Source organism: Garra rufa, chromosome 19 (genome assembly GCF_049309525.1).
Source record: "Garra rufa chromosome 19, GarRuf1.0, whole genome shotgun sequence".
NCBI classification, from domain to species: domain Eukaryota; kingdom Metazoa; phylum Chordata; class Actinopteri; order Cypriniformes; family Cyprinidae; genus Garra; species Garra rufa.
In genome coordinates, this window is record NC_133379.1 from 15,704,856 (window position 1) to 15,730,492 (window position 25,637).

The following is a 25,637-nucleotide window of genomic DNA, read 5'->3' on the forward strand; positions in this document are numbered from 1 at the left end:
AATCGATTGCTTATCACTACAGTATGTCAGTCACTACAATTTCGAAGGCAAATCCTGTCAGCGTCAGTTCCCCACAAACTCTGGTGCCCTCCACAGGTGAGTGAATTTTGACTAACTTCAGCGCAATGGCCTATCACGGGTGTTCAATAAATTAACAGATATGACTGTGATTGGCTACACTGTTCAATGCTACAAAAACATGTTGTAAATAGAAACTTTGCACTGGAGCCTTTACCAAATCTTTTTTTATTACGGGGTGCTTTGGACTGCATGAGAAAATGGTCTTGTGGCATGAAAGTGTGAAAACAGCATCAACTGCATGAGTATTACTGCGAATGCATGAGAGTTGGCAGCCCTGATTGAATACTAGACACACTCAAGACTTCTCAAAAGTCAAAAGTCTAAGCAAACATGTAGAAACATAATTTTATTGTTAACTTTTTCTGAACTATAGTTAAATATGCTAAATTAAAACCACACTAACATCCATTCAGACAAGAGATAATATAGCAATGGTAGAGAAAGGTACAGAAAGGTACAATCAAGTAATCATATGTCAGGTTGGGGTAACCATTGCCCAAAACCCACCCTAAGAAATATTAACCAAAGTCAAACATGTAGTCATTAGGCAGTGTAATAATTATTTGCATTTTAAATTGTAAGCTATGCGTGAGGAGTAATCTCAGAAAACTGTTCTGTGTTTGAGGTGTTAAAAAAGGATTTCACAAAGCTACTATGCAACAGGTCATCTCAAAACCTCTTGGTTATTTCCTTCTCTCTGCAGATTATCACCCTCACCCACACACTCTTGACACTTGGCTGTGTGATGCATATTATCTTAACATTTTTGTTGACACCAGGAACGATGTCTCAAGATACTTCAGGTAAGACTGATTTAATTTAATTCACCCGGTTTTGCATTCATAAATTGGTTTTAATTTCACTTAAGACCCAGTGCATGTATATTTTACACCTTTACTTTTCCCATAAACCAAATACCAAAGCAACACAACACTGTAATTTTTAAGGGCAACATTTTAAATTTAATTCTTGTTCAACTGCACAGTTAATTCTTCTGCCACTGAAGAATACGCAACTGTTGAGAACAAGTGCTCAGGCAAAGATCCTCTCATCAGCATTTCTATAGCGCTGTGGCTTGGTGTCATCGCAACTATGTTCTTTCTCTACTTGTACTGGAAGCACATTAATCTCAAAACAAGGTATTATTAATTTTGCTTAATTTGGTTTACATTATAATCAAGAAGAATTATACTCATATAAAGATGTTTTAACATTTGCATATCAACTTCATTTTCCAGTGTCCATGTTTCATACCAACATAATTCAGAGATGGAAGAGAAAACTACTGTTCATACAGTCAAAAAAGGCAAGCAGCAATAGTTTAAAAGTGTAATTTTATGCTCCATGTTGAAAAACAGTTTGTTTAGTTTCTTGTAAGTTATAAAATGTGTTTTTTGTGATACATTTTAAGATATTGTTTCATTTGTCACAGCGCCTCGACAGAGCGAAACAGAGCAGTATGAATCTCTTACAAACAGAAATCAGGGTAAGCGCACAGAATCTGAGATAAATGGTACGATGTGCTGTTTATCTGGGACACATTTTGTATTTGCATCTGCACACTGGTATCGAATCTCCCTTAACATCTAAGACGAGATAAACCAAAGGCTTTACACTTTCGCTAGCCTTCAGTTTGTGTTTCCTGAGGAAGTTACCACTCTAGAAATTCATATTTGAAATTATGCTGTTTCGTAGTAAATGTCTGAGCATTAAAAGATCTTTCTTCTTTTTAAAGATGTTTATGGAAGTCTGGATACAAAACAAGAGGAGTCCATCCCAGGAAATGAGGATTCTACCAGTGCCAAAGACTTTTAGCCTGAAAGAACGTAATGGAGTAACACACATAATAACAAATTCTGGACAATTTTCCCCTCAGCAAACAGGAGAAGAGGAATCTGAAATGGTGAGGAAAAAGGTGTATAAGACACTCACACAAATAAATGACAACAGAGCGAGATTCAAGCAGTTTAATGTCCTAACACTCTCCACCAAATGGTGGATTCGGGTCGGCATGTCATTCTGATTAATAACAACCATAATAACAAACACAAAGAATAATACAAAACCATTTACATGACATCCTAGTTTTGTGCTGAAATACTGCAAATTTATAGAGAGACATTTCTTTACAGAGAGTATAAATAGGAAAAAAATAAGAAACACAAGGTGCTACATGACCGTTAACTAAGACTATCAGTCAAACTCTCTTCTCAAGGCTTCTTGTCAATGATCTTGCATGCTGAAGAACCGTCCGCTTCTATACTTTCCCCCTTTGTTTTAGCATTAAGGAGACCTGAGTTCATTTGTGATATAATACATGTTTTTTGTTTATTTGATTTGATTTTTTTAAATAAGCGAAAGGAAGGAGCAATTGCATATATTAGATATAGCATCACATAACTTCCTTCAGTGGCATTCGTGTGGGTGCTCAAGTGCCTGTGGGCATCTCAGATCAACATGCGCTAAGGTTGAGTGCTTTGTAAGAGCATATTACATTCAAATGAATGCGAATATAGGGTTTCTTGAAGTGAAACCACATTTTTTCCTGTGGGTTCGTCATCATCAAGATCTGCACTGCCTTCGGGAGTAAGTCATATGTCACATTAGCAAAATTTCACAGGCAAAAAAGATCCATTGTCTATTTTCAAAAGCTCACACAAAAGTCTTAATCGTTAGGATTCCTATTGAGACGATTGGATTTTGCGTGTGAAAATTTGCAGGACCATGCTAAATGTGACTGCGCCTTTAGTGTTTTTTAAATTATTTTTCTGCATTATCCACATACATAGCTAGTTTTTGAAGCTCCAACACCCTCTGCTTGTGTTCTCAAGTACCCAAGCGAAGCCTCGAATTTCCAAGCATGTGCAAAATCATGCAACGGTGGCACTAAACTGAGTACTCCACAAACTGGAAGGATTATAACAAGCAATCTCTCTATTTGGGGTCACTGATATCTCCTCATCTGCATTTCTGAGCTCACAATAGAAACAATGATAAGGACACAAGCAGGGTCTATCTATAGCACGACTCTTGCACTGATAGCACTATGTTAATTGAGGTCTCTTTGTTGTGTGTGAAAATTGCTCTGTTTGCTCAAGATGAAGCAACGACCTTGAATATTCTGAGTTTCATTTGATTTTTAAAGCTGTGATAGAACAGCAAACAGCATCCTTTTTCACAAACGGTTTACTGTTAATATATACGGACACTCCTAGTAGGTTTGAAGCTAAAGTTACTTTTTGAACATAAATGTGACCTAAACGGAAAACCTCTACCGTCTACAAGAATTAGGTCACTGTACATCAATACTTCTTATCAAAATATTTCACACATTTCAATTCAACTGCGATATACATCTTATTGCACGACATATTGTTGGTCGTAGAAATTTCAGATGATATGAATTATTTCTGATTCTGAGGTTGTACGGCATCCAGGGTTATTAGATGTTTCTCAATCACACAGTTGTTGGATCTGCATTATTAATTCTTTCCTAAATGAATATTTTTTTCAGCAGTATCACACAAATAATAGAGCTGTTCTTCAGGAAGTGTGATATTGCTTTCATACAACAGTTCGATAAACAAAAAGTTGCCGGTTACTTTTTTTGCTTAGCCAAAAAAAAATATTGAAAGCAGAATCAACCGCTTCGTCTGTAAAGCAACACACAGTTGAGTCAAAGATTCAACGACTTAAACAGAAAGTATACTTTTTTCCACATTCTGCTTGAGTTCATGGAGAGTCCAGATTATATAATATTCATAATTAGCACAGTCCACATACAAGTTGTTGCTACGTGATCTTATGACGAAAATGTACCTGTGGGAACTTTTTCGCAAGACGCAAAATACATACCAATAAGTACATATCACTGCAGTTTCCACAAAACCAACGTCACATAAAACGTACCATTTGTACGTTTATCTGTTCCGGGGAAAAAAACAAACACTCTTTTAGTGCCACTCAGTGGACATTTCACATCGAATATGTCATGAAACATACATGGTGGTACGTACACTATATTGCCATGAGTACAAATCTTAATGTTTAAGCATATACTGATGGGTATTGTGTGCTTCTAATGTTATAGCAATAGAAAAAAACATTTTTCTATTCTAACATGACAATGCCTCTGTATAAGGCAAGGTTCAAAAAGAAATGATTGATACAGTCAGTGTGGAAGAATTTGACTGGTCTGCAAAAAGCCAAGTCATAATCCCATCTGAACACCTCTGGTGTGACTTTAAATATAGACCTTGAGCCAAAAACTCATCACCAAACACCAATGACTTGTACATACACTATATCGACAAACACTAAAGGGGGTGTATTGGGACACCCCCTTCTTTAGAACAGAAAACTGCACTTCCAAAACTGTGGCAACAAAGATAGAAACATAATTCATGAAATTAAAAATTGTATTTCCATCTTTGTTGCAACAGTTTTGGAAGTGTCTAAAATGACTGTAGCCATATGTACAAGTCATTGGTGTTTGGTGATGAGTTTTTGGTTCAAGGTCTGCATTTAAAGTCACACCAGAGGTGTTCAGCTGGGATTAGGACTTTGCTTTCTGCAGACCAGTCAAGTTTTTCCACAATGACTGAATCAATCATTTCTTTTGAACCTTGCCTTATACAAAGCTAGAATAGAAAAGGGTCCTGTCCAAACTGTTCCTATAAAATTAGAAGCACACAATTCTCTAGAATATCATCAAATGCTTAAACATTAAGATCTGTACTCAAGGAAATTGAAAAGTAGTCAGACCTATTCATTAGAAGGGGGTGTACCAATACTTTTGGCAATATAGTGTATTTCGTGTCTTGCGAAAAACTTCCCACGGGTAAGTTTTCGTCATGAGATCAGGTTGGGGTTTTTGTCAGCATGAACTTTTGTGCGGACATTAGCACATGTGCAAGTGATTTGAGAGCTTGAAAAGTAAAGGTAAAAGGTAAAGGCCCAAGTATACATTTTCTGTGTTCTGCTCCATCTTGCTCACAGACAGAACTGGGTAACGCAGCATTTGACCACTGGATTTACAGAAATAATTTAAACATATCAGTGTTTCAACATTGGACTACTGATAAACACATTTTTTATTTAAATGATCACTCAATGGGTTATTTAAGCACATGGTAAACAAGGCAAACAAATAAAATATTTTTTAGTACATGTTTTGTTTTGATCAAAGTTATTTTAAAATGATTTATTTAAATTTTACATATTTATGATTTTATAAATTATTATTAGCTTTTCATTAAACTCACAACCTCCTTGCAGTTCCTTTACAAACCCCAGTTTGGGAAACCTTGACCTAATGTAATGTTGTTATAACAACAAATAAAATATATTTTCTTACTCTTCGTATTTTTATATTAGTATGGTACAAGATTATCCTATTTAAATCAATGTGATAAATGAGTTAGGTCAAAAGTAATCTAAAAGTAGTCTGAATATATTACCTGAAATGTGTAATCTGGTGGATCATGTTGCTAATTACAATTTTTATCTTGCAATTTGGAATCAGTAACAGACTACAATTTGTAAGTAATCTACCCAGACGAGTAATCTGCGCATAGATGAGTGCATAAGCCTTTCAAAGTTTCAAAAAGGATGTGTGCAGACATTTGTTTTCAAGCGCTCAAATTACTTGCACATGTGGTGATGTCCATGCACAAGTCTATCACACGGTCAGAGAATTGTAATTGCTAAAAAAAAGTGGCAACTAATGCCAACAGATGCTGACAGGGCTAAAACACTGATCAGACAAGACCTGACAAACAATGCCTGTCAGTGCTGTGTAATTTAGTTTTATACCAATCATATTTGAGGACAGATACTAACTGTAGCATAACAGCATTTAAATTGCAGAGCGTTTGGAGTTTTGTCAGTTTTTGGAATGTCAGAGCACAGCACCTCAATGTCATTTAAACACTGTTCTGCACACCTACATTCAGATATGTCAATCCTCAAAAACACTCTTATTAAGGGCAATTAGGCGGGTTGGTTTGTGAGGTCATACTGGGAAAATTAGGTTGGATTTCTTTAAAAATGCCAAAGGCAAAGGAAACTCTTATTTCTTTCCTTTCATCTTTCCATGTCCTGACACCCCCTCCTCAAAGCCCATCAGGCCCCATCCTCCTCCCCGAGTTGCAGTTGTTAGGGTGTGGATACTGCAGAATGTTTATTCCGGAATGTCTCAAAAAATGCCAGCATGCCCTTTTTCACGCTGGGAGAGGCCATTTTGGAAGATGTGTGTCCTTGGTGTCGTGGCGGGAAGCTAGAGCTATCCATGGAGTTGGCTCGTTTGACTTTGGAGCCTGCCCGCCACATTTTGGACCTCACAGGAGGAGTCTGTGCAACTAAACACTTCTGGTATTGGACCTGAAGGGGGCGCCAGACATTTACAACAGAAATATGTTACAGACTTTACAGATTTTGAACTAAATTATGTATCAGTACTATAGAGCTACGAATGCTGTGTGGGATATTTTATTAGCCAAAGAAATGTAGTATTTCCTCACCATGCATGCAGCCTGAACTGCCTCAGAGATGATTCCAGCATCGGGCTCACACCAGAACACATGACACTCAAAGCGCTGGGTTCCTGCATCCACTATGACTGCAAAAGTGTGTGTGTCATGACCCACACCTAGGAAAGTCAAGTAACGTACTTGGCTTTCCCAAAATGGGTCATCTCCATCCTGAAATAATGCAAAAGGAGAAAGAAAGTGTGAAAAATAGAAAGAGTATGTTTTTATTGAGAAAAACATGCTATTCATACTATATTTGTAGTATGCAGTGTGTTCAAAATGCAATGCGCTTGGCTTGATAAATAATAACATCAGTAATATATTCTTGACTAACTACTGGAAGTTAAGTGTTCTACACAACTTAAGTTCATTGCACACTGAGTCAGAATTTTTTGTATGCATATTTTCATATTCATTATCATCCCTATCAATACGAACATTTTGACGAAAATTGAGGACTTTTGTAATTAAAAAAATATGATATATGTTTATATTTGTTTTTAATGGTATACAGCATTTGCTAAATGGTGGAAACAATGTAGCATACTACTGTTTTGCATGCTATTATAATATAATCAACATCAAACATCACATCAACAGAAACTCACATGTCCAAAGAGTACATTCAAACCAAATTATTCAGACACCAGATTTAATTTTTTTTATATTTTTTTTTTTACTAGTGGGTACATGCCATTATAATTCATTTATGTAAGTGAGGATAGCAAAATAAAGTAAAAAAGTTACATATTAAACCCAAAAATTCTTCATACAGTGGACTACCAGTCAAATTGCTTGTAAAATTAATGTTTTGTTACATACCTTTCTATCAAAGTTATCTGACATTATCAAGATGAATTTGTTCTGAACTAAACCATAGTGAATAAACTGATAATGTGAGAAATGTTGAAGGTGTCTAAATAAATTTTGGTTTCACTGTATATAGGATTCAATAAAAAATACTCATATAAAATAAAGTAAAAAAAAAAAAGAAAAAACAAATTATGCACTATGCAGCATGCAATTATTCCATCCTGTTCCAGCCTGTTAGTACCTCCTCAAATACAGTTCACTAAAAAGCCTTAATGTCAGTACAGCATCTCACCTCTCCTCTCCATAAAGACATAACTGTATCAGACACATGGATGACTATTGGCTCCCACTCATCTCTGTCTCTGGAGTGCATGATGCTCTCAATAGCTCTGTTCAATACCTCCATTCCTGTCATCATATACAAAAATACACATTAACCACAAACCCATACAATTCGTCACTTACTACCCTGGGTCATATTTAAAGGCCATGACTTTCTTTGACATTTGTGACCCTGGACCACAAAACCAGTCATAAGGTTAAATTTGACAAAACTGAGATGTATACATCATATGAAAGCTCAATAAATAAGCTTTCTATTGATATATGGTTTGTTAGGATAGGACAATATTTGGCCGAGATACATCTTTTTCAAAATCTGGAATCTGAGGGTGCAAAAAATCTAAATACTGAGAAAATCACCTTTAAAGTTCTCCAAATTCAGTTCTTAACAATGCATATTACTAATCAAAAATTACATTTTGATATATTTATAGTAGGAATTTTACAAAAAAATTTAATGGAACATGATCTTTACTTAATTTCCTAATGATTTTTGGCATAAAAGAAAAATCAATAATTTTGACCCATTCAATGTATTTTTGGCTATTGCTACAAATATACCCCAGCGACTTAAGACTGGTTTTGTGGTCCAGGGTCACATTTAAGCTAGGGTTTCCAGGTCTCTAACCATTTCCTAACCACCAAAGTAATAATTACCCTGGTTTAAGAACCTGGTTTTAGACCACAACCTTTATCAGCCAACTTAAAGGGTTAGTTCACGTGAAATTAGTTCGTTCACCCATTACTTACTCACCCTCAAGGCATCCTAAGTGTATGACTTTTCTTCTTTCAGACGAATACAATCAGAGTTATATAAAAAATGTTCCTGACTTTTTCATGCTTTATAATGGCGGTGGGTGGGTGTTTCTGTTCAACAGTCCAAAAGAAGTCCAATAAAGTGCACCAATAAAGTATTTTTATTACAAAAATGCACTGATTTGCTACAGGAGGTCTTTATTCACCCCCTGGAGCCGTGTGGAGCACTTTTTATTATAGATGGATGCGCTTTATTGGACTTTTTTTGGACTGTTGAACAGAAACACCCACCCAATTAAAAAAGCGTAGAAGAGCTAAGACAATTTTTAATATAACTCCGATTGGATTCAACTGAAAGAAGAAAGTCATATACACCTAGGATGCCTTAAGGGTGAGTAAACAAGGGGCTAATTTTCATTTTTAAGTGAACTAACTCTTTAAACCTTTGGTCATGGTCCAAATTGGATCCACAATCTGTCAAAACTCATATTTGACACTGAAAATACTTTAAATGTGACGTTTTAATTCAAACTTGAGGACCAGGAGTGTAAAATGTGTTTATTAGGTTTCTGAATGGCTCCAAATCCCACTCACCCATTGCTCTGGATACAGGCAGGTTTCCAATGTACTCCACCTCAAACTTCTGCACCCTTTGCCTCACTGCTTCCAGGAAGTCAACTGGAAAGCACAAAAACACGTCAAGTCTCATAAAAGAAAACAATAGTTGAGTCAACCATCCATTCAGGTTTAAGAAACATCGCATTTTCAAAAAGACTGCAGATGCCATACCCTGGTGAGGGAAGTCCTCTGGGGAGATACTCTCCATGGTGAGAGAACGGGCCATAGATGGCTGCAGTGCTGCCTTCTCTGCCATGATCTTTGGAAACACCCCAATCACAATTGCAGTCAATACTGTAATCCACTGACTTTGATGTTATTGTTAATTATTAGCAATTGCTTTAACAGGATTGTGTGCTCTTACCTTGGAGCACATCTCGTGCAAGGCAGATGCAATGGTCTTGGCTGGAGCGTTGCAGCGAAACACATGGCACTTGAGCATGCAGGTGTCTTTATCGCTGGCCACAAAGGCAAAGTCCCTACAGAGGACCAGCAGACTGGAGTAAATACTCATCACAGTGACTTTAATGCTTATTCTAACAGCCTTGTAGAAACACTTACAGACACATAATATTCACATTAAAAATGTAGATATCAGTCAAAGGAATGCATTTATGGTCATGAAAAAAAATGTTTAAGAAAGAAAAAAGAGCTGTAATAATATAATATACAGTAAAATAATATAATTGTTCAAACATATAACAAAATACCAATACTGTGTATGTAAATTATTCCTGTAATGCAAAGTCGAATTTTCAGCAGCCATTACACCAGTCTTCAGTGTCACATATTCCTTTAGAAATCATTATAATTTATTGATTATATGCTCAAGAAACACTGTGTTGTGCTGCCTGAAATTTCTGGTGAAATTTTCAGGATTCTTTGATGTATGGCAAGTTCAAAAGCATTTCTGGAAATAGAGATGGTATCATTATGGTGATTTGGTATCATTATTAATGCCTTTACTATCACATTTGATCAAATGAATGCAAATTTTTTAGAAGTGTATATTTAATACTCTATATAATAGAATCAAATCTTATTTTCACACTTAAACTACTATAAGGCACCATGATGATTCAGTTGCATTTGACTTTGCCATAAGCATTATGAAAGGCCACAGTAGTGTGCAGCCCTTCTAAGAATAGGGCTGTAAAATGCTCAAATAAAAATAGGACAAAAACCACTGAAAGCTGGAAATGACATTGGCCAGCTGGGTATTTACAAAGTGATGCTAATCTCTCAACCTAATTTGTTATTCACTAAATCTCTTTACATTAACCTTAGACAGTCTTACTTAGCTGACTGTACTCTCCTGTATCAGATGTCAATGTTCTATAAATACAGATCGATCTGCATTTCTGGGCAGTATGATTTTCCAAAATGCAACGCAGCAGTGCAGGCCTACCGATTCTTCAGTTAATGCTGCATGCTGCCTCCATCAAAGAGAATATTTCATTCATGAATATTACATTGGAGAAATATAGAGCAGTGGTGCTTCATACGGCATGCTGCTCAAGCTCACACAGCATACTGATACTTGTGAAATCCAGCACTCGTTTACTCTCAATTTTTAAGAAAGAACATGCAAGTCAAATGGAATAACAAATGAATTTGTCTGGGTAGTAAAGAAAGATGGAAACCTTCATTGTGTGAATACAGAATTATCATACCAGGCCCTGAAGATTTGCATCTGAACACATTCTCACAATATAAAAAAGATTTAAATGTCCTTTCCTTTAAAACATGCTCTACTGATGGTCCCATTACAAAATAGTGAATCTGTCCAAACATTTTAAATAAATCCCCCAAATTAGCCTTAGATTGGTCTATCACAGCAGAATCATCTGCATTTATTGTTTGCTTGAACACAGGGAAAAGTGTTTCTGGAGACATGTGGAATTTAAATACTTAAATATAATCAGTTAATCAAAAAACAGTTTAGTATTTAATACAAGTTACACAACCTGAGATGAAGCATGACAGTAAAGAAATGAAAGAAAACATTCCTAAAGAGATCTACTTCATGGACCACGATGGAGCCCAGACGTTACGAGACATGTTTTCTAGATCTAATTGAAAAAAGAAAAAAGTGCAGTTATTACCTGTCTCTGTTTTCACGAGTGGCGGTTTAAAAAAGAAAAAGGAAACAAAGGTTAACAATAGTTAAAATAACGCAAAAACGCGAGAAATGTTTTGGCAAGCTCTAGACCCTTGTGAAAAAACATTTAGCATACTTTTAAAAAGAGTTATAAGTAAGTATATTAGAACTAAGTATATAAGAAATAATATACTTCAAGGGATAGTACACCCAAAAATGAAAATTCTGTCATCATTTATTTACCCTTATGTCTTTTCAAACCTGTATAAATATTCTAAAGAATGTTTCCTCTAATTTTAATATGCATACAGGTTTAGATATGCTTATAGGATGACAGAATTTACATATTTGTGTGGACTATTTATTTAAGTGGTCCTTTATTTCATTAATATATATATATTTTTTTTTAGAAAATACACTTTCAAGATTTGAAGTACAATACAAGTCCACATTCAATACAATTAAGTGCACTTCTTTTCCACAAGTGGAGCTATTCTACTCTCTAGCCAGTTACAGCTTTTAACACACAAATCAAAAACAAAAGCAACACATTTCATGCAAAACAGGTCCTATTATAGCTTGGATTGCAAATATTCACCTTCAGTAGCTCTGTGTTTTACTGGCAACTAAATTTAAAGCGATACAATGGGCTTAACTTTAGCTGTAAAGTAAAAAAAAGTTCTGCATTTTCAAAGACCTGCCACTGCCTGTTACTGAATGCGAAAATATGACTGAACTGAAGGGCTGTATTGGCCATTTGTCATTTTCCAGGCTTTTACATTTTCTGTTAAACTGTAGTGAACAGAGTCTCTGCAGAAATCCAGATTTAATCTATGATACCACTGAAAATGGGAATAATTGACCTAATAGACCTAAAAATAGAATAATTGTAAAGGTCAGTCTACCTGCCATTGTTGCAGCCCACTCCCCATACACGGATGTTGATTATGGGCTGACAATGGATCAGACTGCGGTCCACAGGGTCCATTAGACTGAGAGTGTCCTTCTTGAGCACCATCATCATATCCTGACCCTGAACACACGCACACACATATTTGAATTGTTACCATGACCTTCTGTGAGAGCTGGGCTGATTGCGCTAAGCAGAGGTGATTTAACATAATTCAAACTAGATCGTAAAATAGTGCATAAACCTTATGAAACTTGCTAATGGGTAATAAAGCAAAATATATACTAGCAAACCCTCAGCACTATTTAACAGCAATGTCTTGTGCTATTACAGGGATAGCACACTAGTACTGCTAGTACGCCTGGCTGATTTAATCCAACGGACCTCCAAGGACACTGGTGGGCCCCAGCTAATTACATCTCATCTATTCTGTCACATGTATGAGCCCAGGCTGTTCTTACCTCTCCCCAGGCTCCCACTGCGTCCCGGCCCTCTGCTTTGCTGTGAGAGAGCTGCTGGATGCAGTTGTTCACCGCCAGACTGCTTTTGCCAGGGGTCAGTTCCTCCTCAGGGATCTCAACCCAGCCTAGTGAGCGCACAGCAAAACACTGAAAGGCAAATGGAGAGATTTTCCTAACAACACTCATACTTTAGATAAAATTTATATGGCAAAAAAAAGTTTAGACTTGTTGCTAAATCCATTGGCATTAATCTCCCTAACACTTCCGAGAAGACTTTCTTTTTGAAACACGAGTAAAAAAAAGGAAAGCTTTAAGGTACAGTCAAACCAAAAATTGTTCAAACACCAGATCATTTTTAATTTTTTTTACTAGTGGGTGCAGGACACTATAGTTCATTTATGTAAGTGAGGATAGCAAAATAAAGTAAACTGTGACATATTATACCCAAAGATTCTTCATACAGTAGACTAACAGTAAAATTTATTTGACACTTTGACCTGACCATGTTTTGTTGCGTACCTTTCTATCAAATTTATTTGACATTTTCAAGATAATTTTTTTCTGACACAGAACTCTTGAGTTCTTGTCATATTTTATTACCATTTTCTAAACTATATACGAATAAACTGTGATAATGTGAGATATTTTTAAGGTGTCTGAATACATTTTTGTTTGACTGTATATTGTGAGATTTAAAGTCACATTGAGAGATATACAGTATCTCACAAAAGTGAGTACACCCCTCACATTTCAGCAACCATTTTAATATATCTTCTCAAGGGACAATACTATAGAAATTAAACTTGGATATATTTTAGAGTAGTCAACAGCCATTATTGTCAAAATAGCTGGCAACTAAAGTGAGTACACCCTAAGTGATAACAGCAGTATGTTGTTTAACCATGCAAAGCCACATGTCTTATTCATCATGATTATGTTTTTGTCTGCTTGACAGGACCATACAAAGTTGTGTATCTTGTATTAGAGCAGTTAAAATTAGGTAAAATTGTCTCATACTGACCACTGGATGTTCAACATGGCATCTCATGGCAAAGAACTCTCTGAGGATTTGAGAATTAGAATTGTTGCTCTCCACAAAGATGGCCAAGGCTAGTAGAGGTTCAGTAACACCCTAGAACCAAGTTAGACTAGTTAGAACCAGTGGTCAGGGTCATACAGAGGATTTCCAAAATGTGTTCCAAGGGCTTGCAAGGGTCGATCAACGAAGTTGACCACTCGTTCTGTGCGAAAGGTGCAGAACCTGGCTTCAAAAAAACAGACGCATGCTGTGCTGCCAGCATTGCTTTAAAGGTTGCAGAAGTAGAAGGTCAGCTTTGTATAAGCATCGTCCCAGAAGGAAGCCTAATCTGAAGCTGGCTCATAAGAAAGCCTCCAAACAGTTTGCTGAAGACAACCTGTCCAAGAGCTTGAATTACTGGAACCATGTCTTGTGGTCTGATGAGACTATAAGATAAACTAGTTTGGCTCAGTTGGTGTCCAGCATGTGTGGCGATGCCCTGGTGAGGAGTACCAAGAAAATTGTGTCTTGCCTACAGTCAAGCATGGTGGTGGTAGCATCATGGTCTGCGGCTGCATGAGTGCTGCTGGTACTGGAGAGCTGCAGTTAATTGAGGGAAACATGGATTCCATTATGTACTGGTCATTCTGAAGCAGAACATGATGCTTTCCCTCCAGAAACTAGGCCGAACGGCAGTTTTCCAACATGATAGCGATTCCAAACACACCACCAAGATGACAACTGCCTTGCTGAGGAAGCTAAAGGTGAAGGTGATGGGGTTGTCAAGTACGTCTCCAGACCTGAACCCTATTAAGCACCTGTGGGGCATCCTCAAGCGTAAGGTGGAGAAGCACCATGTGTCTAACGTCCAGCAGCTTTGTGAGGAGTGGAAGAGGATCCCAGCAACAACCTGTGCAGCTCTGGTCAATTCCTTGCCCAGGATGATTAAGGCAGTGCCAGATAACAATGGTATTAACACAATATATTGACACTTTACTTTAGTTTACTTACTACTCACTTTTGTTGCCAGCTCTTTTGACAATAATGGCTGTATTGTTGAGTAATTTTTAGGGGACAATAAATCTATACTGCTATACAAGCTGCACATTGACTACTCTAAAATACATCCAAGTATCATTTCTATAGTATTGTCCCTTGAGAAGATATACTAAAACTGTGAGAAATGAAGTCATAATTACAAGAAATAATCACAACTACAAAATCTAAACTAACTACTATAAAAAAAAATTGTCACAATCCAGGAAATAGTCATATTGATAATAAAAGTCACATCTCTGAAATATTAAGGCCGATTTGTGAGATATGTAGTCACACAATTACAAAAAATAGTCGCAATCACAAGAAATAGCCACAATCGTAAGATTCAAAGTCACAACTATAAATTGTCATATTTTGATATTTAAAGCCACAAATGTAAAATATAAAGCTTCAGGAGATATGTGGTTATACAATTACAAGAAATAAAGTCACAATTGCTAGATAAAAAGTAACAACTTTAAGAAATACACAGTTACAAGGAATGTAAGTCATATTGTGTTATTTAAAGTCACAACTGTGATATAAAAAGCCCCAATGGTGAAATATTTAGTCACGAATTATAAGAAATGAAATCATATTGTGATATTTAGAGTTACAGCTATGAAGTATATAGTCAAAATTGTGAGATATGATTTCTCAACTGTACCAAAACTCTTTAATATAAGGGTGGCGTTGCATACATTTGGCTTGCAGTTTATGTTGACATTCTGGATAACATCCATTTAGATGTTTTATATTGTCATACCTATATTTTTCTTAGTAAGCGAGAAGTCATTTAATAGATGCTTTTACCAAATGTGACTCACAATACACATTACAGCAACAAGCCTCTAGAAGCATCCTGGGGTTAAGTGTTTTCTAAAAAGACACACTGATGACTGGCTTATTTCTAGGAATCAAACCAGAAAGCTAACATTTATCAGTCTGATGACTGATGGAAGTCGAAATGTTTTGTACAGAGCATATATCTATGACTCAGCCTACTAGGATCATTTTACACAGACTCAATAAAGCTGTGTCTTAAAATTGCATCTCTTGTGCATTTAGAGGTCATCGCCCTCCACCCCCACCTTTTATGTACACTGCACCAACACACATGCACATATACACCCTACTGTATTACTAAACATGCCCTGATTGATGCTCTTTTCCAACTCTAACCTTTCACCCTCAGTTGTTACCTTAGGATGTGTTCTGCATTTATTTTTGGTGTGATATTTGTGGGGCACAGTGACTAATAGCAGAGAAAACAGTAATAAATTTTACATGTTGAACAGTATTAGGGCAGCACACAGCAAGATTCTACCTTCGAGTCGGGATCCATGTTGGCACAGAAATACTCTTCCTGCCAGGAGGGCCTGAAGCAGAGCAAGAGAGCACATCATTATGATAATGACTCATAATTAAATACTGGGCTCATCTGAGCAGAAAAAAATAAACAGGAATACAAATTAAGTCCTGAGATGCTAAACGATTGGTTATTTTTCTATTTGACGTTCTACTGAAAGCGCTTTCATTTATGCTCTAGAAAAGGCTATTCAGACCGCTGGGGTAGGTTGTCCTGTAAACAAGAAATAGCTCCTATAATTATCACTCTCAGCTTTGTACATAGATTCTTATGAACAAGTCACAGCATTTTGCGAATACTTCCTCCCTATAATAAACAGTGGTCTTGCAGAAGAAAATTGTATAGTATAGAGCCATAAAATGAAAAGTCCTTGACTGGGTCCTTGTCTCAAAATAAAATAAAATAATGGATAATTGCATTCAACAGAATATTATTAAAAAAAGATTATATTATTGATTTATTCTGAAAATCTGGAGGACACACATTTTAAACTTTCCAAATTTTCTTTGTCTCGTGAGAAACACATAAAAACATTTATTAAAACTAAATAATACATTAAACAAACATATTAAGATGAATATTTAATTTAACTGAATATTAAATGAAAAATACATTATTCATTTTTATTTTGCTCAAGGGCACAAACAGTGCTCTTTAACATATACTGAGGACAGAGACTTAATGTTCCAGAATCTAATGTTGCCCTCTGCTGTATTATGCTGCCTCAAGGTGCTGACAAAATAAGTGAAGGTAATTGCATTCTCTGTAGCTGTCAACAATTCTCAAACAACTTAGCAGCAGCCAGTCTTAGCTCTCAGAACAAATTCAGTAGAAAGGTCAGTCAATGACAAACCTGAAACTTAATAAAGAGACATTCAAGCCTGTTAAATTAATGTGTGTACAGCATTTTGTCCTTCCCTGGCCAAAAACATGTTTAGCACCTCAAAGTGTGGAGAAACTCTTCTTAGTGCTTAGTAATTCCCCAGGTGAGAGCTTTTGTTCAAGTATTAGTGTGACTGGGGCCTCATGGCCTGATATCAGAGTGTTTGGAGGTTAGCCAAAGGCAAAACACCCTGTTTTACTCTCCATCTCACAGTTGTACAGGCCACACCTGACTGGCTGTCTAAAACAGGGCCGCTTTCGTCATTTCCACTAGGAGCCAGCGGAACCAACATCTGTTCACACAACTCCAGGTGGTTAATATCACCTTCAGGTATAAGAATGTGTTTGTTCAAATAAATGTCTACTGGCTTCATTGAAGGATGAAACAAATGGGATAACAGAGAGAAAAGGTTTTTTTCTGTCTCCTGAGCACCAGAAGGAGAATTTGGCCTAGCTTGTATGTGTTTCTGGCTGCTCAGCTGTGTCAGCGTTTAATTTCCTTTAAGGATGCAAATTGACACAGTCAATGGGTAATGTGTTACTACATTGAAATGAATGCAACAAATTAGCTGGGGATGCATTATTACCAAATTATATTGTAGCTGTCGACACATTTTAACAAATTATTCAGTAGCATAAACTTCTGGCGAAGACATCTCCCTAATGACTTTCACAAAATGTTTGCAAATACATGGAAACTGTTTATTACACTGCACTCTGGGATATTAAATTCTGATTGTTTAAACATGGCACGGTGTCATTAAAAAACTGACAACTGAACTGTGTAATTAAGCAGAAGAGAACCGTATAACTTAGAGATTTCTCTTTCATACTTCTATTTTTTCTACTTTGTCAACTTCGACTCAGATGTTTTTCCTCAAATTCTTTAGGAGACGTAAAAACGGACATGAATGAGACAAAGATAATTAATGGGGTATTTTTCTCTCAAGAAAAAATCTGAAAAGCAGAAGATTTAAGTAAAACATGCTCTCCATTTAATCTCACAAATATTATGGAAGTCCATTTCTACTATGTAAGAATCTATCTAAATTATGAGTTATGAGTCAAAATTTAAAAGTTATTTTGACATATTAAGCCATACAAGTTAAAATTACAACAAAAAAGCTAAATTACGACTTTGAAAGTTGTTATAACGACATGCTAGGTCATAAATATGAGATAAAAAATTATGTATAATTTTGATTTACTATAATGATTTATTAAGGTTTACAGTAGTCAGTTTACTGTTATTTGCCCCATTATTTAATTACCAAAAAAACATGTCCAAACCAATTTTGCACCTGTGTTGTTTGTCAACTAACTAATAACTAATTAACTACTTAGATCAATGAAAATGATATGGCATTATATGGAACTATGGATTAACTAATGTTGATCACTATGGATATGATATGGCAGCATCTGTGTTCTTTAATTTGCACACTGTCAGCAGATCTGCCGCAGAACTTTTCACTCCCATCAAAGTGCCACTTAAAAAAAAAATATGATTAAACTTGTAATATTTTGTGAATATTTTGAGAATAAAGTCAAAATATTTCGAGAATAAAGTCAAAATGTTTTGAGAATAAAGGCGAAATGGTTAGAGAAAGTCAAAATTTGAGAATTAAATTGTACCAATTAAAGTTAGCTAAATTATTTTGAGAGTATACACTGCGCATGCAAATGGCCTGGATTGGGAGCACCGGGAGAAGTTTGCAGGCCACTGGAATTAGTTTGAATCTATGTGGGATTATTAGCAGAAATCATGTGTTAAACTTGCAAGGACAGTATGCTTGGAAATAATATTTTTAAGTCTTCGATTGCATTCAATAGGCCTATTTGTAGTGCGCCAGCCACCCAATAATAGCAATAAGCTTTGTGCTTTTGGTACTTTTAATATAAAACAAAGTATCAGCTTTCAAAATCTGCCAGTTTTATACCAAAATACAAACAATGTGTCTTGCAACAATGTTTTTCACGCTCTTTAATGTGGCAGGACAGATCGCTGTATTTATGTGAATCAATCGTCTTTTTGCATACATTGAGACATTTGTTTCATTAAATTATCCTGTTTTCTTTGTGAAAATTCCACCACCTACTCTGCAACAAAAGTCTTCAATATATTCCTCACATGTATTGTATTAACAACAACAATAAAACGTTCTAAACATGTTAACATAAATTATATTGTTGTCTTTTCTTAGGTTTATAAGTGACTATCCACAAGTTGTTTTATTCACAATATAATACAGTAAATGATTGGAAATAATATTTAACATCTTCCATGCATTATTTGTAGCACACCCAGCCACCCAGTAATTGCAATAATTTTGTGCTTTGTTGTTTTTGAATATAACACAGCTCAGCTTTCAAATTCTGTCAGATTTATAACGAAATACAAATTATAAATGTGTTCTTTCTCTTTATTTCAAGTTTATATAACCATATAAACATGAAAGAACATCAGAAGGAATGAAAAAACAGTGTAGCCTAATTTTATGAAATTAATGAATGTGAATGTCTCATTGTAATCGGAAAGATGACTGATTCACATCACATGCCGCTCAAACAGAGGCGAATGCAGCGATCTGTCACGGCACATTAAAGAGCGTGAAAAACACATCATTGTAATAGAAGTATTTTGATATAAAACTGGTTTTGAAAGCAGAGACTTTGGAATATCTCCTGGTGCTCCCAAACCGGACGCAATAGGCTAATATAGTCTCAAAATAATTCTCATCATTTTGACTTTATTCTCGAAAGAATTTGACTTTATTCTCATAATTTTGACCTAATTGTCGAAATATTTCTACAATAATCCTGTAATATTTCGACTTTATTCAAAAAAAAAAAATGCCTAAAAATGCCACATTGATAATAGGGCTGCTTATGTAATCTGTTTAGTAAATCTAGCCCTATAAATAAATAAACAAAGATATAATCACTATATCTCATCTCATTAGTTACTGATATTGTTGAGGTTTTTAAAAAATCAAATCAAATATACAGTCTACACTCTCTTTGTTCTCACATAATAAAATATTTTAACTCAAAAATCAAGACGGCATGTAAGAAGTGGAATATTTTACAGCCAGTCATTATCCTGGAACAACATTCCAGTCAAACATCCGTTTTATTGAACCTGGAATAATCATAAAGGAAATTAAAGGAAAAATGGACAAGCCCATAATCTTAATCCTAAAAAGGGTTTTATTCCAATAAGGATGTTGATCCAAGAACATTTCCTTCTTGGTTAAATCATATTAAACTTCACACACTTTGCCTAATAAATTTTAATGTCTAGTTTCAGAAATATATCTGCAGCCTATCCCCAGCTGTATAGTGACTAGCGCAGGTGTGATTCCCTCACCTTTCATTTAGAGAGGGCAGTGGGTTTTCAGTCAGTCTGGCTCTTGATTCCCGCCTGCCATCTGCTGCAGTCTGAAGAAATCAAGAGTGGGAATGTGATGGCTGACAAAAACATACACAAAGCCACATGAGTGCACACACACTCACACACACATAAATCAGAGTATCTCACCTTGATCTGGCTGGCAGTGATGCCGTTAATGGCGTTTTGTTCCTCCTCTGCGCTGTAGGAGGGATGCTGCCACTGTGTGGTGCCCGTGGGCACGTGCCAGTAATAGGTGCCAGTACTGTCACGTATAGTGCGCCATCCTGGCGGCAGATCTGAGTCCAGCTCCAGACTCTGATCATTCCAGATGTTATCTGCACAGAGATTGGATTGCTGGATTAATCTGCATCCTAAATAATATGTTATTAGCATTTCACTTGCATGCTAACTTGAAGGCAGCACACACAGATTCTTGTAAACATGCCATATTACAATTCCCACCAAGTAACACAGAGCCAGCAGCCTTCACACACACACACACACACACACACACACACACACACACTGAGATTCAGTGAAGCATACACACCCCGAGGTGAGGTCACCGGGCTCAGATCTACTCATGAGAGACAGACCAGGCCCTAATCTGCCCACATGACACACGACACACAGCCTAAAATGAGGTCAAAACTAAAAGCAGCTCTCTCTTATTAAAAAAGGGCTGGACTAATGTTCATTTCCATTATCTTCATCCTGTCTCTTTCATACTAATATATCATACAGTTGTGGTGAAAAGTTACATGTTATTTTTTAGTAAGTACTGTCCTGAATAAGATATTTTATGCAAAAGATTTTTACATACAGTCCACAGGACAAAATAAAAGTTGGTTTTATAAAAATGACCCCATTCAAGAGTTTACATACACTTGATTCTTAATACTGTTGTTATGATTTTTTTTAAACATGGTTAGTCCCTCTGTTCATCAGAAAAATCCTCAAGGTCCTCTTTGGTTTTTCCAACATCTTGGGAATATTTTAACCCTTTCCAGCAGCAATTGTATGATTTTGAGATTCATCTTTTCAGAAGTTGTGGTAGACAGAAATTCACATTAAAATATATAAGGAAAATGCTTTAGAAAGTATCGGACTGAATTTTGTTCCTTGTATATTTTAGAAGTAATAACCATATAGTTAATGATCCACACAATCCATAAACTGTGGCCAAAACGCAAATATTTGGGAATTACATTGTAAAATATCCTTTTACTGTTTTTCATCGTAATTATAGGGTGTTAAATATTATGTAGATTTAACTGTACCTTATAAAGTTAATTTTTAGTAAATTTATCTTTTACTTCCAAAAAAACATACATTGTACAATGTGTTACATTTAATGCAATTTTAAACCATTTAGATTTTTTTTTCATTTTATACAGTACAGCCAACTGGCAGATTTTTACTGTAGCATTTTCAAATTATTTTCCTGTAAAAATGACAAAAGTTTCTTTGCGTCAAAGTCATCGTGTACCATTTCCTGATGATTTAGTACTTTAGACATAGGCATAAGGCTACTGGCAGAACAGCAAGCAGGAAAGAGCAGCTGTGTCTGCTGAATTATATTTGCCTGAATTTATCTCTAGCCTGAGAGAATTATTTAACACAATGCATCTGGAGAGCCCTGTCCACTCTCACATAATATAACACAATGCAGAAGGCTGGAGGGGACGTTTGGGGAGAAAACAACACTGTAAACGAGTGTGCGCAGTACTAGAACTGGGTCAGTAGGGACACGAGATTGCTTGGGCACGAGTATAAGAGTTGCCTCTGACATTCAGTGACACAGCGAGACACAGAAAGACAGAGACAGAGAGCCTTGTGGTGACATTTTACAAATGTCATTTGCACATTATTTTTCATGTGCTGCCTTAAAAATTACATTTTAATTGTAAATTTGTTGAGGAAACTATTGTGATTTCTATACACTGGTCAGAATATTTTCATGCACACACATCAGTGTATGAGTAAAACACACACACACACACACACACACACACACACACACATTTGTATATATACTTTACTATTATTAAAATAATATACAAATAATAAACAAAATAACATTTTATCCATAAATTGGTCTTTTAGTTACAGATACTAAGAAATGTAAATGACTCTATATATCTACATAACATTTCTTTAAATTTTGCCATATTTAGCCCAAAGATGCAGTCACATTTACCACTGTTCAGTGAATTTATTCAAATTATCTGGTGAACATTTTAGTCGTAATCCACATAGTTGGGAATTTTGCGTGAAGGCAAAAGATCGAATTATTATTTTGAACAGCTGATCTAAGCTCCCAGCATTATGAATAAATTATAAGTATAGTGCTAAAGGCTTACTGTTTTGTTGTTTGCCGACTTTATTTATGCAGCTGTTGTTGTTCTTGTCATCACATTTACTAATTTGCTTGCATTTGTGTAATGATATTAGATGATATTATTATGTTACTATTTGAAATTACTGCAATGATTTTGTTTTGAAATATTTGTCTACACATATATAAAAAAAAATACATTTTAGAACCTTTGACATCCAAATTAATATTGTACACAATGGCTAAACTTAAAAAAATGTAATACTACACTTTATGTATTTATACCTAACTTTTGTATTCTTCCTGAATAACAAATATTTTAATACACTTCCTTATTAACCTAGTTACTAAATTATTTAGTAACAATTATTGAACTAAGTTATTTTTCCTAAAGCATTAATTGATCATAGTTAATTTCAGCATATACATACACTTTTAAAATCAAAATTTGTATCTGGTAATACTATCATTTAATGAACCTGACCTAACATTAAATAACAATGAACAGGAATAATTTTGTTAACTAACATTAACAAAGATTTGTCAATAATTTAACAAATGTATTGTTCATTGTTAGTTAATGCTAGTTAATGAATTAATTAATTTTAACTAAGGAAGAGTATTGCAAAGTGTTACCAAAATAAATAAACAAATGAATAAATAAATACTGACCCCAAACTTGTGAACAAAAGTGTATAGCTAGTTTCTGCAGTGTGCAATGTGTAGTGAGGTATAAACACGACTGAGGCAGTGCTGAGTGGAGAGGAGGTGGTATTACTCAGCTTTGCTTTCAACAGATTTGAGAGCTTGGAAAGTCCCGTAAAGCCACAATAATCTTACAACACAAAGAACAAAGAACTGCGGGTTTAACCTCTAAACCAACACCTCAAATCTGCTTCAGTCCAATTAAACTTGTCGCACTCCAGAGGCTTACTAATAATCTGCTTCAAAAGATGCAGACAGTGTCTTTAGTAGAAATGACTGCCAGAAAAGTTTTAAACTACTGTTCAAATAAACAAACAAACAAACACAGAATTATAAATATATAGTCTTCTATTTTGATGGGGTGAACTGATGATATTCACGGCGTTAAACTACTGCCACAAGCTGATTGGTTCATGTTGTATATGCAACCAATGAGCTTGCTGCTTTACATTTAAATGCCTGTTTAGCATTCACTAGAGAATTTTGCAGTTGCAATCAAATGCTATTTGTGAAGCAGTAGTAGAACCATATTGGTGTATGTATTGGTGGTAGCAAGTTCCTTTACTTGCTTTGCAGCAGCAGCAAAAATCTACAACAACACCAATAACCAACAGCAGCAGCAATTTATTAGCGTAGCAGATCTATTCCATCTATTCTAAGTCCAAATACTAACAATGTTACATTCATTACATGCTACAATCTTCCGATAGAACTGTATTCACAATAAAATGTATTTTTAATAATTTAAAAATATTTATATATATTATAAATAAACTATATTGGCAAAAGTATTGGAACACCCCCTTCTAATGAACAGGTTTGACTAATTTAGTCATTTCCATAAGTACAAATCTTTATGTTTAAGCATATTATGACATTCTAGGGGACTGTGTGCTTCTAATTTTACAGCAACAGTTTTGACAGGACTCTCTTTGTGTATAAGGCAAGGTTCAAAAAGAAATGATTGATTCAGTCAGTGTTGAAAAACTTGACTGGTTTGCAGAAAGCAAAGTCCCTATCTCAGCTGAACACCTCTGGTGTGACTTTAAATGCCGAACTTGAGCCCAAAACTCATCACCAAACACCACTGACTTGTGTGTACGCTATATGGACAAAAATATTGGGACACCCCTTCTTTAGAACAGAAAAAGGAACTTCTAAAACTGTGGCAACAAAGATGGAAACAATTCATGTATTTATAAACTGTAGTTCCATCTCTGTTGTAACCGTTTTGGAAGTGTCAAAAATGACTGTACCCATAGTTACAAGTCATTGGTGTTGGGTGATGAGTTTTTGGCTCAAAGTCTGCATTTAATGTCACTACAGAGATGTTCAGCTTGGATTAGGACCTTGCTTTCTGCATGCAGAAGTTCTTCCACATTGACTGAATCAATCATTTCTTTTTTAACCTTGCCTTATACACAGAGGCATTGTCATGTTAGAATAGAAAAGGGTCCTGTCAAAGCTGTTGCTATCAAATTAGAAGAACACAATCCCCTAGAATATCATTATATGCTTAAACATTAGGATTTGTACCCATGGAAATTACTACAGTAGTCAAACCTGTTCGTTAGAACGGGGTGTCCCAATACTTTTGGCAATATAGTGTATATAAGTATTCATATAATTAATATTATATTGTTTATTTAGATTGTTATTATTCATAAATGTAACTATTTAATTAACATTGTTATAAGAACACCCACAGTGAAAATCACTGTAACACATGATCTCTTGTGGCTTACGGCTGTTGTCCAGGACACATGAGGACACATCTCAGTCTCTCTGTTGTTTTACCCCAATCCTGGGTGGACAATAACTGATCCCAAATCCACAAATCATAACACCGCGAGAGTCTCAAAAGTTTCCATTAGATCCATTAATTGATAAGAATAATATCTTCAACTGTCTCAGTACACCCTTTATGTTTTTACTTTATTCCACTCATTTATTTATGTCCTTCATAGCAAAGGAGAAGTGTAAGTGCCTTTGTGAGTGTTTGTGTGTCTCCGGCCCTCTCCAGAGATCATCAATCATGTCTATATCGAACTCCTTTCTTTTTCACAAGCCGCCCCTCGCCTCCACTCTGACAGGCCATAATAATCGCACTGTGTTGCCATGACATTTTTAGTGTTTTGGGCTGGCTAGCTGTGCTGTCAGCTGGCAGAAATAAAACACAGGAAGAAAAAGGCTGAAGGAAGAAGAAAGGCTATTCTCAGTCTAATTCTGGTCCCCATTCAGGGTGCACCTGAAATTATGTCTGCAGACTGTCTGTTTTTGG

The 25,637-nt window shown here is 35.6% G+C and overlaps 1 protein-coding gene across 1 annotated transcript in view; it reads right to left on the bottom strand.

The window, feature by feature from the left end:
* Positions 1–2,033: 2,033 nt before the first annotated feature.
* apbb3 (amyloid beta (A4) precursor protein-binding, family B, member 3) overlaps positions 2,034–25,637 on the bottom strand; it is a 28,286-nt gene continuing 4,682 nt past the window's right edge. The window contains exons 2-13 of the mRNA XM_073825161.1: positions 20,461–20,648; positions 20,290–20,360; positions 15,996–16,047; positions 12,613–12,759; positions 12,147–12,274; positions 11,246–11,251; positions 9,505–9,619; positions 9,312–9,399; positions 9,117–9,200; positions 7,717–7,832; positions 6,603–6,782; positions 2,034–6,462 (exon numbers count right to left, since the gene is read on the bottom strand). Coding sequence (XP_073681262.1) covers positions 6,238–6,462; positions 6,603–6,782; positions 7,717–7,832; positions 9,117–9,200; positions 9,312–9,399; positions 9,505–9,619; positions 11,246–11,251; positions 12,147–12,274; positions 12,613–12,759; positions 15,996–16,047; positions 20,290–20,360; positions 20,461–20,648 — 1,400 coding nt within the window. The 3' untranslated portion in view covers positions 2,034–6,237. The remainder of the gene's footprint in view (positions 6,463–6,602; positions 6,783–7,716; positions 7,833–9,116; positions 9,201–9,311; positions 9,400–9,504; positions 9,620–11,245; positions 11,252–12,146; positions 12,275–12,612; positions 12,760–15,995; positions 16,048–20,289; positions 20,361–20,460; positions 20,649–25,637) is intronic.